Source organism: Parathielavia appendiculata (assembly GCF_033297405.1).
Source record: "Parathielavia appendiculata strain CBS 731.68 unplaced genomic scaffold N657scaffold_11, whole genome shotgun sequence".
NCBI classification, from domain to species: domain Eukaryota; kingdom Fungi; phylum Ascomycota; class Sordariomycetes; order Sordariales; family Chaetomiaceae; genus Parathielavia; species Parathielavia appendiculata.
The window spans coordinates 1-12530 of record NW_026944230.1 but is presented as its reverse complement, the minus strand read 5'-3'; the positions used below and the strand labels follow the sequence as shown (position 1 = coordinate 12530).

At 54.6% G+C, this 12530-nt stretch overlaps 4 protein-coding genes across 4 annotated transcripts; 1 reads left to right on the top strand and 3 right to left on the bottom strand.

Annotated features, from left to right (window-relative positions):
• Positions 1-183: 183 nt before the first annotated feature.
• Positions 184-556, bottom strand: N657DRAFT_682549 (uncharacterized protein; the record flags this gene model as incomplete). Its single annotated transcript, XM_062796493.1, has 2 exons — positions 184-285; positions 341-556. The coding sequence occupies 2 exons, from the start codon at positions 554-556 to the stop codon at positions 184-186; spliced, it is 318 nt and encodes a 105-aa protein (XP_062645225.1).
• Positions 557-1045: 489 nt separating this feature from the next.
• On the bottom strand, positions 1046-3348 carry N657DRAFT_692013 (uncharacterized protein; the record flags this gene model as incomplete). The annotated part of the gene is made up of 3 exons (XM_062797135.1): positions 2931-3348; positions 1294-2640; positions 1046-1220 (listed from the first exon to the last, which is right to left on the bottom strand). The coding sequence occupies exons 1-3, from the start codon at positions 3206-3208 to the stop codon at positions 1046-1048; spliced, it is 1800 nt and encodes a 599-aa protein (XP_062645224.1). The 5' UTR covers positions 3209-3348.
• Positions 3349-5431: 2083 nt separating this feature from the next.
• Positions 5432-6813, bottom strand: N657DRAFT_647616 (uncharacterized protein). Its single transcript, XM_062793356.1, has one exon. It carries the CDS (start codon positions 6733-6735, stop codon positions 5458-5460), a length of 1278 nt encoding a protein of 425 aa, XP_062645223.1. The 5' UTR covers positions 6736-6813; the 3' UTR covers positions 5432-5457.
• A 613-nt stretch (positions 6814-7426) lies between these two features.
• Positions 7427-9488, top strand: N657DRAFT_692011 (cytochrome P450). Its single transcript, XM_062797134.1, has 2 exons — positions 7427-8980; positions 9054-9488. The coding sequence occupies exons 1-2, from the start codon at positions 7492-7494 to the stop codon at positions 9269-9271; spliced, it is 1707 nt and encodes a 568-aa protein (XP_062645222.1). The 5' UTR covers positions 7427-7491; the 3' UTR covers positions 9272-9488.
• The last annotated feature ends 3042 nt before the right edge of the window (positions 9489-12530 follow it).

The following is a 12530-nucleotide window of genomic DNA, read 5'->3' as shown; positions in this document are numbered from 1 at the left end:
AAAGAGAAGAAAGAGAAGAAAGAGAAGAAAGAGAAGAAAGAGAAGAAAGAGAAGAAAGAGAAGAAAGAGACAGAAGCTCGGTGGCGCAATTGAGATCATCGTTGAAGTTCTTGAAATGCATCTCGAGACGATTCAAACACTTGCCCCCCTGCGTCGCGATGCGCCCACGCTGTTGCCAGAAGATCACGCGGTGCGCCAGCAGGGTCTGAGCTGACATTTCGGCACTCTCTCGAGGATTCTGCGCTCGTCTCTGTGAAAGAGGGTCCATGCCTGCTTCCGACATTTCTGGCACACTGTCAGCCCAGTCTCTCTCTGCTCGGGTTGCTGTCTTGTATTGTACTTTAGAGCAGAACCTGGCAACATCGCACCCCGTGCAGGCCTTCGTTTGGGCGACGGGCTTGGAGTCCTTGCCCAGCACGTCCTGTGCGTCCTCGGAGCAGTAGTGGCAGAACGACTCGTGGCCCGGGCCGGCATCTAGAGTCTTGAAGATGGGGTTTAAGTTGTAGATCTCTTGTCCGGCATCAATGGCGGCGGTCGCGAATAAGCCGGAGCCCATCTGATGTTGGACGAACGGATGACGAGTGGAACAGAAAACTTGAGGTCTTCGATTCCGCAGAGCTCCGGTTCCGTGGGCAGTGCGTCGTGGGCCGACGTCGTAAAGTCTTCGACTTCACCATGTGCGTGTCTGTTTCGCCGTCTTGAACGGACGCGGTGAATTGCTGGCCGTCTTGGGGACAGTTGACTCCGGACGTGGCCTTGCAGTCGGGAATAATGAGAAGAAGAGTTTGTTGAGAGACGCGGTCGCAGAAGCAGCAATACCCGATTTTTATAGAACCAAGCGTCAAGTCGAATCGAGTGGAAAGAGGAACTTTCTCCTTCTTTTTCTCCTTCTCTTACATTTCATCTTTATGTCACGCTCACGAGCAAACCGGGGCTGGATTGTATTTGCACCATCGTTAACTGGTAGGCAAACAAACAAACATCACGATGGATAGAAGAGCCAGTCAAGAAAGAAATACGGAGTTGATTCAGTCTAGCTGGGCAGTTAATATGTAGCTGCTGGCGCGGTAAAATCTCGTCTTTCAGTGCAGGGTGCGTTGTCAGAGTCGGAGTTTGAGGATGGCGTGAGAACCGTTTCGCTTCCTGAGTCGGTCGCCTCCTCGGGGCCGATCCCAGTCCACGAGGCTGTGTCAATGTCCAAAGCCGGCCGGGAGTTGTTACTGCCGTAATGTCAGTCTGCTGCAAAGGCGCAATGTGAAGAAATCTAAGAAACAGAGTAATTGGGTTACTCACCTCTTCCCCTCGACCCCAGCCTCAACCTCATCCTCACCTTCAACAACGGCCTTCTCCTCAGCAACAAGCAACTCCCACAACAAATCCACCTTATCCCCCTCTCCCACCGTCTTCTTCGTCTTCTTCTTTCCCTCCACCAACTTCAAGTACCTTCCTGCCATCTCCCGCGTCTTCTGAGTTTCCGTAACTAACAATCCCCAAATCTCATCCACTTTGTGCGGCAGCACAATCCCTTCCCTCTGCAATTTTTTACGCACCACTGCCCCAAAGAGCCCCTCCCGCCAGGTCACGTCAAGCGCGGTCTCGCCCAGGTTGCCCGCAGCTAACTCCCTTTCCGCTTGCTTTTGCTCCCCCTCCCACTCCCACGGATTAAGATTCTTCCAGTCAATTTTCTCAAAGTCACTGCGCTCAAGCTTCTCAAAGTCAATCTCCTCCAGCTTCGGCACTTCCTTAATCTCCGGATGGCTGCGGATTCGTTGCGCACGCTGCTGTTGACGGAGGAGGTGGTTTTTGTTCAGGGCGGTGAACAGGGGGGTGCTGGACCAGATTGTTTTGCGGGCGGCGCTTGCAGGGGTGAGGAGGTCGTCCCTCAGCTTGTTTATATTGTTGTTGCTGTCGACGTCGGAGAGGAGCCAGGTGAGATTGTTCAACAAAAACTCGCGCAGGTTGTGCAGGTAGACTAGCGTTGCTGTGTCTAGCAGATCGGTCAATAGTTGTTGGTTAGGGCCGGGAGGCTGTTGTTGTCGTTTTGGCTTGTTGCCTTTGCTAGAGGAGGCGGCGCCCTGCAACTCGACTTTTGCCTGTTCGAGCAGGTAGAGAACTGCGGCGTGAATCAAGAAGGCGGTTTGGCGGGCCTCGTGGATCCAGTCTTTCTTGAGCTTGGCTATGTCGGGGGGACCGGGTGTCTCGAAGTCTTCTGGGTGAAGAGGGTAGACCCGGAGACAGAAGCGGCGAGGTTTCTCCTGGGGCTTCCCCGGCAAGGCGAAGGAGAGGGCGTTGTGGAGCGGGTTAGGCGCGGTTGTGCTGCACAGGGCGGTGCCGTCTTTGAAGAAGACTGTCGGCTTTCGACGTAAGAGAAGGTCAGTCAAGGGGATGTGGAGGACGGACGCCGCGGCCGCGATGGCGTGGGTGAGAGTGTTTGGCCTCGAGGGGGTGGGGCTGACGTTGCGCATTATCTCAGGGGGGATAAGGTCCATCGTGGTCTCGACGACGGCGGGATGGGTGTACTTGATGCTGCACTGCTCGACAAGAATTGACATGTAGTCAGTATCCTTGGGCAAGCGGCGCGAGAGCCAGGCCACGGCGACAGGGGAGCGGGCTTGCTCGTGAGGGCGGTGTACGTCTCCTCTGGAGCGTCAAAGCGTTTCTCCTTGTCGTTATCGTGAAGAAACAGCAGACATTCAAGTCTGCCGGTCTCAAAGGCAGCGTTCCTTGCCCGATTCATTAACCAGACAGGGTTGTAGTTGAAGGGCCGAGGCTTCACTGTGTGATTGACATAGACTGGCCAAGGCTCCATGATGCGGGCCCATTTCATCAAGACGTCCAAGCATCGAACTGCTCCGTGCTTGATGCAGCATGCCATGAGCAGGTGGACTCAAGATTCCCCCTTGGCATGAAGCAACTGGCCGTTCGCGGACCGCTTGTCATCCTCGAACTCGGCCAACTCGAGTGCCTCCTTCAGGACTTCGGGCATGTCGCGTTCAATGTAGCACCACATCGGGTTCTTGCGTTGGGCGTGGAAGGGAACATGTCTGATTATGTAAAGCCTCTTCTCTAGGTATACTAACCGGTAGATGGCCGTGTTGGTTAACGACAGCTCAACCAGTTCCTTCCCGTACAGCCTTCGCGACTCAATAAGAGCGCGCATAACATCCTTCCGCTCGAGGGAATGTTTTTGGGCTTGGCTGGAAGACATGGCAATGACTGGGAAAAGTTTTTTGTGAAGACGATAGTGGTTGAAGACGTCAAGTTGGTGAGACGATGTTTGATGAAAAGGTCAGCTAGACGGGATGCAACCCCAGTTTATACACGAAACTGGCCGTCTGTGTCCTGAAATCAGGGCCAGAACAACTCCGATCACTCATCTTTGTTCCTGTGCCGCTGGTTCTCTCGGTCTTTAGCTGCCCAGCGATTGTGCTAAATGTGCCGAGACACAGTTGCGTTGCAAAGCAGACGTGTCCGCCGGTGCGGCTTTCTTTGTCCTGGAATTCCGTGTTAATAACTAACGTGTTTGATAAGCGAGCGCCGCACTTTTCTACGCGACGCGTTATATCTACACTCAACACCAATTTTCTCATCAACCCAACATGCCTCCTACTTTAAAGGAAGCCAGGGTAATCTTGGCTATCGAAGCTATTCGGAACAACCCAAAACTAAGTATAAGAGCTGCAGCAAAGATATACAACATTGCCGACCGAACCATCCGTCGTCGACTCGCCGGGAAACCTGCACAACGCGATACTGTGCCCAAATCGAGGAAGCTTACGCAATGGGAAAGAGGAGGCTATTGTTCAATATGTCATCGAGCTAGTTGTACGAGGATTTCCGCCTAGGTTGCGTGGTGTGGAGGATATGGCCAACCAACTGCTCCGCGAACGCGACGCGCCTCCTGTCGGCAAACGCTGGGCACACAACTTCGTCAAACGCCAGCCAGAGCTCTGTACGCGTTATACGCGTCGGTACGACTACCAGAGGGCTAAATGCGAGGATCCAAAGGTCATTGGCGAGTGGTTTGCGCTTGTACGGAATACCATAGCCAAGTACGGCATTGTAGAGGATGATATCTACAACTTCGATGAGACCGGGTTCATCATGGGCATCATCTTCGCGGGTATGGTGGTCACGACCTCGGACGGCCTGAGTAAGGCGAAACTGGCTCAGCCTGGCAATCGCGAATGGGCAACGGTGATCCAGGGAGTCAATGCTTTCGGCTGGGCCATCCCGCCGTTCATCATCTTGGCCGCTCAGTATCACCTCGCCAACTGGTACACCGAGTGCAACCTCCCGGCCGACTGGCACATCGCAACCACCGACAATGGCTGGACCAACAATGCAGTAGGCCTCGACTGGATCAAGCACTTCGATCGCCATACGGCGTCCCGGACAAAGGGCAAATACCGGTTACTGATCCTCGACGGCCACGAAAGCCATCACTCGACCGAATTCGAGCTCTACTGCCGGCAGAACAACATCATCACGCTCTGCATGCCTCCGCACTCCTCCCACAAGCTCCAGCCACTCGATGTTGGCTGCTTTGGGCCACTGAAGCAGGCGTACGGTCGCCAGATTGAGGACTTGATGCGCGCGCATATCAACCACGTGAGCAAGCTCGAATTCCTCTGTGCCTTCCGCGAGGCCTTCTTTGCCTCCATAACGGAGAAGAACATACAGGGTGGCTTTGCAGGGGCTGGCCTAGTGCCATATGATCCAGAGAGGGTGCTTTCCAAGCTGGATGTGAGGCTTCGTACGCCAACACCCTTGACCTCGCGAGCCAGCACCCCACAACCTTTGGTGTTCCAGACGCCACACAACCCCCGAGAAGCCAACTCGCAGTCAACGCTCATCAAGACTCGCATTGCCAATCATCAAAATAGCTCCCCGACTTCGATGTTGGCTGCTGTGGACCAGCTTACTAAGGGTACAATGGCTGTAATGCACGAGGTGGCTCTCCTTCGGTCAGAGGTCTCTTCGCTCCGCAATGCCAATGAGGCACTAAGCAAGCGCCGGAGAGCTAAAAAAACACGTGTGCAGCTTGGAGGATCACTTTCCGTACAAGATGCACAGGATTTGCTGAACCAGAAGACTGTGGGCGGGGAGGCATTGCAAGAAACACAGCCGGAAGGGAGTGGTGTAGGTGGGGGTCGCACGAAGGTTCGGTGCTGTGGTGTCTGCGGCAAGCCTGGCCATAACGCACGCACTTGCCAGGAGGCTGGAGAACCGTCTGATTCAGCTGTTTCTGATGTCATTATAGTTGGTTCCTAGTGTTGGTGTGTTGCAATTGAGGATAGTTGTTATAGGGTAGGTAAAAGTGCGGCGCTCGCTTATCCGCGGCGCTCGCTTATCAAACACGTTAGCTGTTTTTAATACATCCGACCACTATCAATTGGAGAGACATGGAAGCAGCTAGAAAGATGAGTGAAGCAAAGAGAATCCGCCTGTTATTTACTACCAGAAAGAAAGAGTAACAACACTAAGTGTGCCGAGTACAAGAGAAAAACTTGTCAGAGCCTTGGCCCCGGCTTGGCCCCCGTTTGCCTGGCGCGCCCTCACGCCGGCTGGCCGTCCCGCTGACTGTCGCAGAGCTGCACCCCCGTTCACCAACGCCGCGCCCACTTCCGCCGGCTGTTCCAGAACTGCCGCAGGACCGGCCACGACGGACTCTTTGGTGGGAGCGCCTGGCTGGTTGGCGATCAGAGCCATGATCACACCCTTCGTCTCAAAGTCCTTTGGGATGGTGACGGCAATTGGCTTGTGCGGGAAGTCTTTGGTGTCAATTGGGACGCTAATGTTGTGCAGGGTGTGAACGAAGACGGCATAATACTGCGTGTTGGCGTCAAAGGCGGGCTGGTTATCCGGTTCGGTAAAGTTGAGCGTAATGGTGGACCCCGGGGTCACGGTCTTGGTGTCGTACGTCGCGAAAATGGCGGGCAGATTCTGGCGGTTATGCGGATATTCCGGATTCTCTGGCGGGCAGCTTCCCGGGACGATGAGGCTGCGAGTGCTTTCCAAGATCTGGCCGGCGTACGGGAACTCGGTATCCGACGGTCCGGCGAAGGGATTCGCCTTCCAGATGTCCATCAACAGCCAGGTCTCGTGCCGGGTCTCGGTTTGGGAGAGCACCGCCATGGCGCCCTGGTTCCGCACGTTTTTGGCCTCTTGGAGGAGGCCGGACAGAAATGCCATGCTCGAGATCTCAATGACGGTCGTGAAAGCGAGGTACGAAAGGGGGTCGCTCAAGGGGAAGGCATATTTGCACCGGCCAGGTTTGACAGAGGTTGGCGAGATCTGGTTCTGGAAGATGCGGAGATGGCCAGCCTCGTTGTTGCGTATCTCCATGAGACGCCTACGCGTGTGGGCAGGCATGCCGACCTTGATGAAGTCCTGGTCGGTAAAGCGCTCGATGCCTTGCTGGTAGAACTCGAAGATGATCCACTCGGCAGCGAGCAAGTCCTGCCAGACATGGTCGTCCTCGCCCGGAGGCCCATGTTCGGTCGGAAAGATCGGATCCGTGATGTTGCCGGGGAACGGTCGCTCAAGACCCCAGTAGCTGCTGTAGTGGTCCGACTGGCCGGGAATGTGCCCGTGGTTTGGATCGGCCAGCTTCTGGGCTTCGCCGGAGTAGTGGGGAGGGACTTGCATTTGAGCAGACGCTGTTGCGCTCAGCGCAAGTACGGTCATCAGCCATGCAAAGAGCACGCTGGGAGTAATGATGAGTCGTGACATGATTGATGATTCCGAATGACGATGCGGTATGGTAGCGAATACGGAGTACCGTAGGGAAGATGCTGAATTTGAAGGGTGAGAAAGAAATTGAGGAAGAGTTTTCGTTGACAGAAGGGCCAGTGACGGCTTTAATGATGCGCCGGTGTCGGAATTCAATGGAAGGCGACGTGGGAGCGCCCCGGCAAGAACCGTTGTGGTTGCCATCCCAGGGAAGGGAGGAGCAGCTCCATGGACTGGTAACAGCCCATCGCCATCGGGATGTTGTGGAAAGGAAGGAGCGTGGCGCCTGGAAAAGGAGGGAACCGGCCAAATGGGAAGTCGAGGACTCGAGGATTGCACCCGCTGCAAGATGCGTTGCGCTGGCCAGAAGGAACAGCTGCTTTTTGGCATTTCTGGACACCACGCCGGGCATCCTCTCTTTGTGCTTGCCATTGTTTGCACTCTCCAGACATCAACGGTAGCCACGGCCTGTCCAATGTTCTGGGTCTCTCGCATCCTTCGCCTTACTCTTCATCTCTCGACATTCCCGTCTTCGTTGGACGGTCAATCACGGTCTGCAACCTTGCGACACACCCATATTGAGCCGTCTTTCCCACAGATTATCATCGATTCACACGTTTCCTAAGGTTTACTATTACTCCGCATAGCATGTCCTTCCCCCTTTCGTCCGTGTCTTGTGGAACGTGGCCCGGGTAACAAAGGTACTAACCATGAGACAATCAACAGGCGGTTTTCAACCAGCATACCGTCTCAGCGATGACATTCTTCAGCTTCCTCCCGTTCTACACCTTGCCGGCTATCGTCGTGCTCGGCATCACGGTCTCCCTACACTCGAAGTGGGAGCAGAGGCGCCGCAACGAGCAAGAAGCCATCCGTCGAGGATGTGGCCCCGCGCCCAGGATGCCCAGGAAGGGGTTCTTGGGATTCGGCAATCTCCTCAAAGGCCTCGCAGCAAGCCGCGACGACCGGCACCCCCAACATGTGGTTGAAGCCTTTGACACCGAGCTGGGCAGAGATGTGCACACTGTCGTCGTCCCCATCGTCGACTACGAGCTCATCGTGTCGCGTGATCCCGCCAACATCCAAGCCGTCTTCGCCACTCAATCGGCCGACTGGGACGTCAGCGAGTTTCGCGCTGACAGCATGAGGCTGTTGTTTGGCCACGGCATCTTCACGTCCCGCGGCGAGTACTGGAAAACGTCGCGTGCCCTCATCCGCCCGCAGTTCGCTACGGACCAGGTCAATGACCTCGACCTCTTTGAGCGACATGTTCAGCATTTGCTTGCTGCCATCCACAAGCATCACCATGCTGGCAAGAGTCAAACCGGATGGACCAGGGCCTTTGACCTGCAACCCCTGTTCTACAATTTGGCCCTCGACGTCATGACCGAGATGCTCTACGGCTACTCGGTGCACTCGCAAGATCCCTCAGAACGGGTCGAGCTCCCGGTGCTTCCCGGCTTTGAGAGCCCGGACCGCGAAAACATCGGAATGCACATGGACGCCGGCAAGGCTGGCGTCGAGACCCGGAGCGCTCTCTGGAAGTATCGCTGGCTGCTGCCGTCCGGGAGGTTCCTGAAGCACTGCGCCGCCGTTCACAAATACGCCGAGTGGTTCGTGGAGCTTCGCCTGCGCCGCGGAGACAGCTACCTGGATGATCTCCAGACCCACCAAGCCGGGAAAGCCACCAGCGAGCGCTTTGTCCTCCTTCACGAACTCGCCAAGGTGAATCAGGATCCCGTCGACCTGCGCAGCCAGACACTCAACGTGCTCAGCGCTGGCCGGGACACGACGGCCGCCCTCCTCAGCTGGGTGGTCTACTACTTGGCCCGCCACCGCTCCGTCTGGGACAAGCTGCGCGCCGAGGTCCTCGACCGTTTTGGGCCGTACAAACCAGACGAGCCGGTCGGCATCGAGTTCAGAATGGTCCGAGATTCGATGCCGTACATGACCGCCGTGATCAACGAGACGTTGCGCGTTGCTCCCGTGGTCCCGTTGAACGAGCGGGTGTCTCTTCGCGACACCACCTTGCCCCGCGGTGGTGGGCCAAAAAAAGACCAGCCCGTCTTTGTCCCCGCGGGGACGCAAATTCTAATTCCCACCTACGCCCTGGGAATGCGGCCTGATATTTGGGGAGACGACTTCCAGGAATTTAAACCGGAGCGGTGGATCAACAATCATGTTGGGCGTAAGACCGGATTTGAATTTGTCCCCTTTGGCGGTGGTGTTCGGCAATGCATCGGCCGTAAGTCACTCCTCACTTCTCCCCTTGTTACTAGACTGTTCCGAGTGCGTTGAGATACTGACGGTATTCGCAGAGCAACTTGCCCGCCTCAAAACGGCCTACATCCTAATCAGGCTGATCCAGCGATTCGACCGAGTTTACAATGCCGAGGTGCCTGCGGATGCGCGGACTAGGTTCCATCACACTATTGAGAACAGGAGCGGCAGTGGTGTCCAGATCAAGCTGCGGTACGCCCAGTGGGAGCCTAAGCCCCGTGAGCCGGGGTCTCGTGCCGAGGAACACCTAACTTAGGAATCCACAGATTGTGTCTGTGATCACCCATCTGCTACACGCTGTCATTCATATGCATGGTGTTTGGAATTATCACAGGATCGCTTTTCAGGGGCATTGTTTCGATCTGTGAAAAGAGGAAGGTGGCACACACAGTTCTTGCACGTCGGGCTCCCATGGGATATCCATGCAACCTTCATCGCATTGGAGTTAGCGAGTAGATTCCTGCACTTTGAATCGATGAGTTGAGACTATGCTACTACGTTACCAGTTATGCAACAGAGCTTGGTCGCTGAAGTTAGGACCCCCCGTATGCGATATACAAAGGATTCTGCAATTGGAATAGTTATCATAGGTTCAGGGGTGGTTTGAGATTTGCGAAGTTTCGAAGTCACGACCTCTTAGACTTTTAGTGCTTAATATTTGGGGGCTCTTGGCAGTCTCGCGCACGCTCCTCACCTCGTAGAGACGACTAAAACTACAGATTATAGAACAGTGATAAAGAACAGGTCGATAATAGCGTGCTATACGAAGGAGGTGGTATTATGGGCTTTAATAGATAGATGCACCTCGATAACCACTTAGTCAATTGACATAAAGGTTGAGAGATAGATGCATAGTGTGACGGCAGTAGGGGCTGCCGTCAACAGTACATAAGCCACCTCGGAGTTTCAAGTCCGTGGACTTGAAATTCTGGCATCCTTTTGAGGAGGTTAGTACAATGGCATGGTGGCTCCGTCGCACGCGCCGTCACACATAGTAACTCAGGAAATATAGATGCGTAACGGGCTGGGCCCGGTGCGAGCCTCGGCGACCCTCGGCCAATACCAAGACCCCTGATGAGGCTATTCCCACTCGCCCCACAGCACACCGAACCTTCTAGCAACGCGCTCAGACCAGCGCGCCGACGAGGATAAGTATGCTTGCGAGCTACCAGAGTCTGTCGTCTCTCCTTTTCTTCTCCAAGTTCAGTGTACTCGTAGAGTCGTCATCAGCTAGTTGCAATATACTACCTGAGACCGTTTCAAGATGTAAGTTTATTTTGTGACGTGTAAGCGAGTCGACTATACAAGCGCGTCGACTAGTTTTTCAGCGCGACGCGTCAATCTTGTACGTAATGTCGGCCTTCTCTATAAATCAATAACTATGCCTGGTACTTCAAAGGAAGCTAGGATAATCCTAGCCCTTCAAGCTATTTAAAATTGATGAAGAAATGTCACGAACTGACCACATGCAGCGACCTGGTGGGGCGTCTAGAGAGCATTCAGAACCAACCGACGTAACCAGACGTCAGACCAATCACGAGGGATCACTCAGGGGCAGCAGTGAGCCCGCCTGAAGATCACCAAGGAGCATTGGTGAACGCTGATGATCCCGCACCAAGGATCACTGAGGATCACTGGCGAGCTACAAGTGATCCAGTAGGAAACTGAGTATATAGTTCACGATCTTTAGGCCTACGGGCATCACGGTAGCTTCCTCAGTAAGCAATTCTTGTAACGGGCTGAGCCCGTAAAGGCCTCGGCAAACGCTCGGCCAAGACTCGAGATTCGGTGGACTTCTATCTTGGTCGATATCGGCGCACAGGCCAAGGATGTGGAGGTATAAGACGGCAGGTATCTTGCATAGTCTTTTGTCACGGGTGGGACAGGCTGATAGTCCAATGGCAGTTGTATGCGGGCTAAGCTACAGTCTGGGCTCTATTCCGTCAGGTACGGGGAGGTTTGATGGTCAAGACGTAGCTCAAGGAGCTACGGCAGAACTCGCGGCAGCGAGGTGCAGGATCTTCAACCCGCAGGGGCCCCCACACGCTGGTCCCCACCAGTGGGTCCTGGCAGGCACGGCGCAATCGCCGTGACATCCTTCACTCTTTTTCTTCCTCTCTCTCCATTCGAGACAAACTCGTAGAGTCGTCACCAGCTAGTTGCAAGATACTCCAGGGACCGTTACAATTCTAATGCAGATTGTCAGTGCCTTTCGGACATTGCTTGTTGTGAACCCTTTGGCTTCACTGTCACAAATGAACCAACGAGAGCCAACAGCGGCGGCGTACTTGCAGAAGCCAGTGGGGAACGTAGGACGTTCCGAGCCAATCAACTAGGACCAATCGGAACGAGTCCTAGAGGTGCTCCAGAGAGCTCGCAGGAGCATGAGAGAGCACCAGTGCAAGGCCAATCGAGGACGATCTAAGAGGCTCTCGAGAGCTACATAGAGCATTGGCTCTAGGTGGCTCTAGAGAGCACGAAAGAGCAACCAAATGCATCTAGTACATAGTCACCCGTTCTGGAGGATTCTGGGAGTTCTCCAGTAAGCAACTCAAGTGCAAGATTGTCAGTACCCTTGGACATTGCTTGTTGTGAACCCTTTGGCTTCACCGAACCTCACCCCGTTGTCAAGTATAACCTTCAGGAGTCCCTTTCAGAAGTTGGGGCTTTGAGATTCGTCACATTCACCGAACCTCACCCCGTTGACAAGTTCTAACCTTCAGGAGTCCATTTCAGAAGTTGGGGCTTCGAGATTCGTCGCCAAAACTAAGCCTCCGAGCTGCAGATCAGCGGTACAATATACTATATAACATTCTCCGTGACCGACACGCTGGCCGGCCTCCCCGATGCGACACTACGCCTAAGTCGCGCCGACTTACCGATTTCGAAGAGAAGGCTATTGTTCAATATATTATTGAGCTATTTGAGCGAGCTTTTCCACCAAGATTACGTGGCGCGGAAGATATGGCCAATCAAGTGCTACGCGTACGTGACGCGGCAAGCTCTGGGTACATAACTTCGTCAAATGCTATCTAGAGCTCCATATGCGTTATATGCGTAGATAGGATTAGCAGAGGGCTAAGTGCAAAGATTCAAAGGTTATTGGCGAGTAGTTTACGCTTGTATGGAATACTATGGCCAAGTCCAGTATCGTTCGTATAACTAGTTTAAAATCTAACGCACCACCTGCCTCGGGCTATACCTGTATATCCTGTAGAATACACCCCTCCACTATATGGAGAGTAGCATAGAGCCAAGTCTCCTACGGTACACTGCCCTAATCCAAGCGTGGCAGAGATCACGAGGGCGCTCTTCTACGAATAGCGGCCGCCGTCGGTCGGGGTATAGGGTAGGTGATTTGGGGTATAGGGTAGGCGGGCGGGGGCCGCCCGGGCGCCTCCAGCGTGGTGCGGCGGCCCTCGCAGCTGTTGGGCCAGGCCGTGGGGGCACCCTGGGCCGCGTTCGCAGTGCGCGAGCTCGCGAGACGACTTTTTGGCGGAACCCATACATATGAG